This window comes from Poecilia reticulata, linkage group LG13 (assembly GCF_000633615.1).
Source record: "Poecilia reticulata strain Guanapo linkage group LG13, Guppy_female_1.0+MT, whole genome shotgun sequence".
Taxonomy (NCBI): domain Eukaryota; kingdom Metazoa; phylum Chordata; class Actinopteri; order Cyprinodontiformes; family Poeciliidae; genus Poecilia; species Poecilia reticulata.
Genome location: NC_024343.1, coordinates 26,418,422 through 26,420,698, shown reverse-complemented (window position 1 = coordinate 26,420,698; position 2,277 = coordinate 26,418,422). Strand labels below are relative to the sequence as shown.

Sequence of the window (2,277 nt, the reverse complement as noted above, 5' to 3'; positions counted from 1 at the left end):
ATATAATAAGTAATTTAGTTGCACAAGTGCAGTTGATTACAAAGATTTATCAAACACAAATTTCAAGTCTATTGCTTACACACGTTTATTATTACAGCTAAAACAAATTTTTTTTTTCTACAAAAACGTCATTGTGTAACCATGTAATGGTCAGTCCGATCATGTGGAATATTTATGATTTGCAAACTGCCCAGCATCTAGAGGAGAATGATGCCAGATCCAACTATACCAACATGTCATAGGCTTCTGTAAAGGAACCAGAGTTCATCTTTGCAGTGGAATAGGCTGATCATCCAAAAGTCACACTGCACTGATGTAGCATTTCAAGTTAAAGGAGCACCAAACAATTCAACATAGCAGATAGATATAAAATATATATTTTTAATTTATCATATCTAATCTACTATTTGCTGGGTACCGAAATGTGGAGTTCTCAATAGCTTTAAGCCAAAATAATCAAAATCAACAAAGAATAAATGGCTCTGAAATTCCGACTTTTTAATTCAAATTCTGTTTCCACTGGCAAAAGATAATTTGAGATCATGGTTAAACCAAATACAACAAAAGCAAAGCAAGCCAGTTATCTAAAAATCACTAAAACTTTGTCACAGTTCAGGATTTTTTAAAGGGGAATTTATGTTTGACAAGTGTAGATAATATTTTTTATCTTTTCTACAGTAAATAACTATTTTGGCATCTTCAGTTAGGTTAAATTCAGATTAGTTATCCCCAAAGGCGGATGCCACTGGCTTATCTGAGGATGGCCAAGACTCAGGTGGACTTCTATCATCCTAACACAGTTCCAGTCTCAAAAGGATTATACAATTTCCAGCTCTACACATCCTTTTCCTTTTCTATATGTTTATGAAAATCCTATCACTTTCTACAAAAAGTAACCACAACGTTTTTGTTTTTTAACCACACTTCACCATTTTAGATTAAGGAAATTTTAATGTTAGACAGAGATTACCTGAATAAGTACAAACAGCAGTTTTCCATGATGGTTTCTTTGATTCAGAGGAAAAACTAAAATAACTAACCTGACATTGTATGAGAAGGGCTAAAAGCCAAAAATGTTATTTTATAGAGAACAATGTATATAAATCCTACTAAGGCAATTTGCAATAAAATTGTATTTTTATGGTGTTGTGTCTGTACTTTCAACTGACTGAGGACAAAGTAAAAAATATTATTGCTTTAGCTGGAAAGGCTGGGTTGCTAAATACAGTATTTCTTTTGGATTGAGCTTCTCTGTGTAATGAGGCTAACGGAAGATTGTATTGTGTTAAAACATTAATGTTACTGACACTTTCGTTTTGCTGCTTCACATGTGGACTTTGGAAGTTCTTAGCAACAGGAGACTAAACAAGGTCTTACATTAAAATGAGAAAACAAACATTTTATTCAAGGAGCCACTGACTGTAAATTCTATAGAGCAAATTTTCCCTCTACGGATTGTGAGTGGCAGAATATAGGACACATAAAAAGAATTAAAACCTCACGTAGGTAATTATCTTTTGTTTCCAATTGTAACTGAAAGGATTATGAAATACCTTCCAAAGCAGCTGGTGACTCTACTTCTTGCTCTTCATCCCAACATGCGAACTGTAACCAAGTCTCATCCTCAGAGTCCCTCCAGGAGCTCCACTCTTCAGGATGTCCTCTCTGTCGGTGATCCTCCATCAGCTGAGCTCAGACAGACTCCACCCCCAGAAGCCTTCCAGCTCCTGGCCCTCCTGAATAATGAAAAACATGCAAAGCCTCGGCTTTCTTCAGTCTGCCCGCTGACCTGGTTTGGGGACATGTGAGCTGCTCTCAGACACATCTGCTGCTCTGTGGATAGCTAAGAGAGAGTGCTTTGACCATTAAGCATGATTTCTACAAGAAAACTAATGTTAATACAGCAAATATCACTGTAGAAAATGTTTGGGGTTGAATATTAAAGATTGTATTTGGGTTTCCAGGAAAAGGTAAAGCTGTTCCAGAGTACACATCCAATAGCACAGAGAAGAGAGATGTCAATTTGTATAGAGAGGATCTTCATACGGACATAGCTATTGGCTGAGCAAAAGGACATTTTTTAATCCAACAACTAAGTAAACAAATAAATAAATAAGGTAAATCAGGCTGTTTGGTTGATCGGTTAGTTGTACTGCTGTCTTGCAGCAAGATAGTCCTTGGGAATAGAAAGTAGTCTTTCTACCAGGATTTTTCATGTTCCTTCCATTTGTTTGGGTTAAATATTTTTCTCCAAGCTGGACACATAAAACCGCTTAA

General features: G+C 36.0%; 1 protein-coding gene across 1 annotated transcript in view; it reads right to left on the bottom strand.

Annotated features, from left to right (window-relative positions):
* Nucleotides 1-1,698, bottom strand: part of frya (furry homolog a (Drosophila)) — a 54,380-nt gene extending 52,682 nt beyond the window's left edge. The window contains exon 1 of the mRNA XM_008426266.2: nucleotides 1,554-1,698. Coding sequence (XP_008424488.1) covers nucleotides 1,554-1,683 — 130 coding nt within the window. The 5' untranslated portion in view covers nucleotides 1,684-1,698. The remainder of the gene's footprint in view (nucleotides 1-1,553) is intronic.
* Between the last annotated feature and the right edge of the window lie 579 nt (nucleotides 1,699-2,277).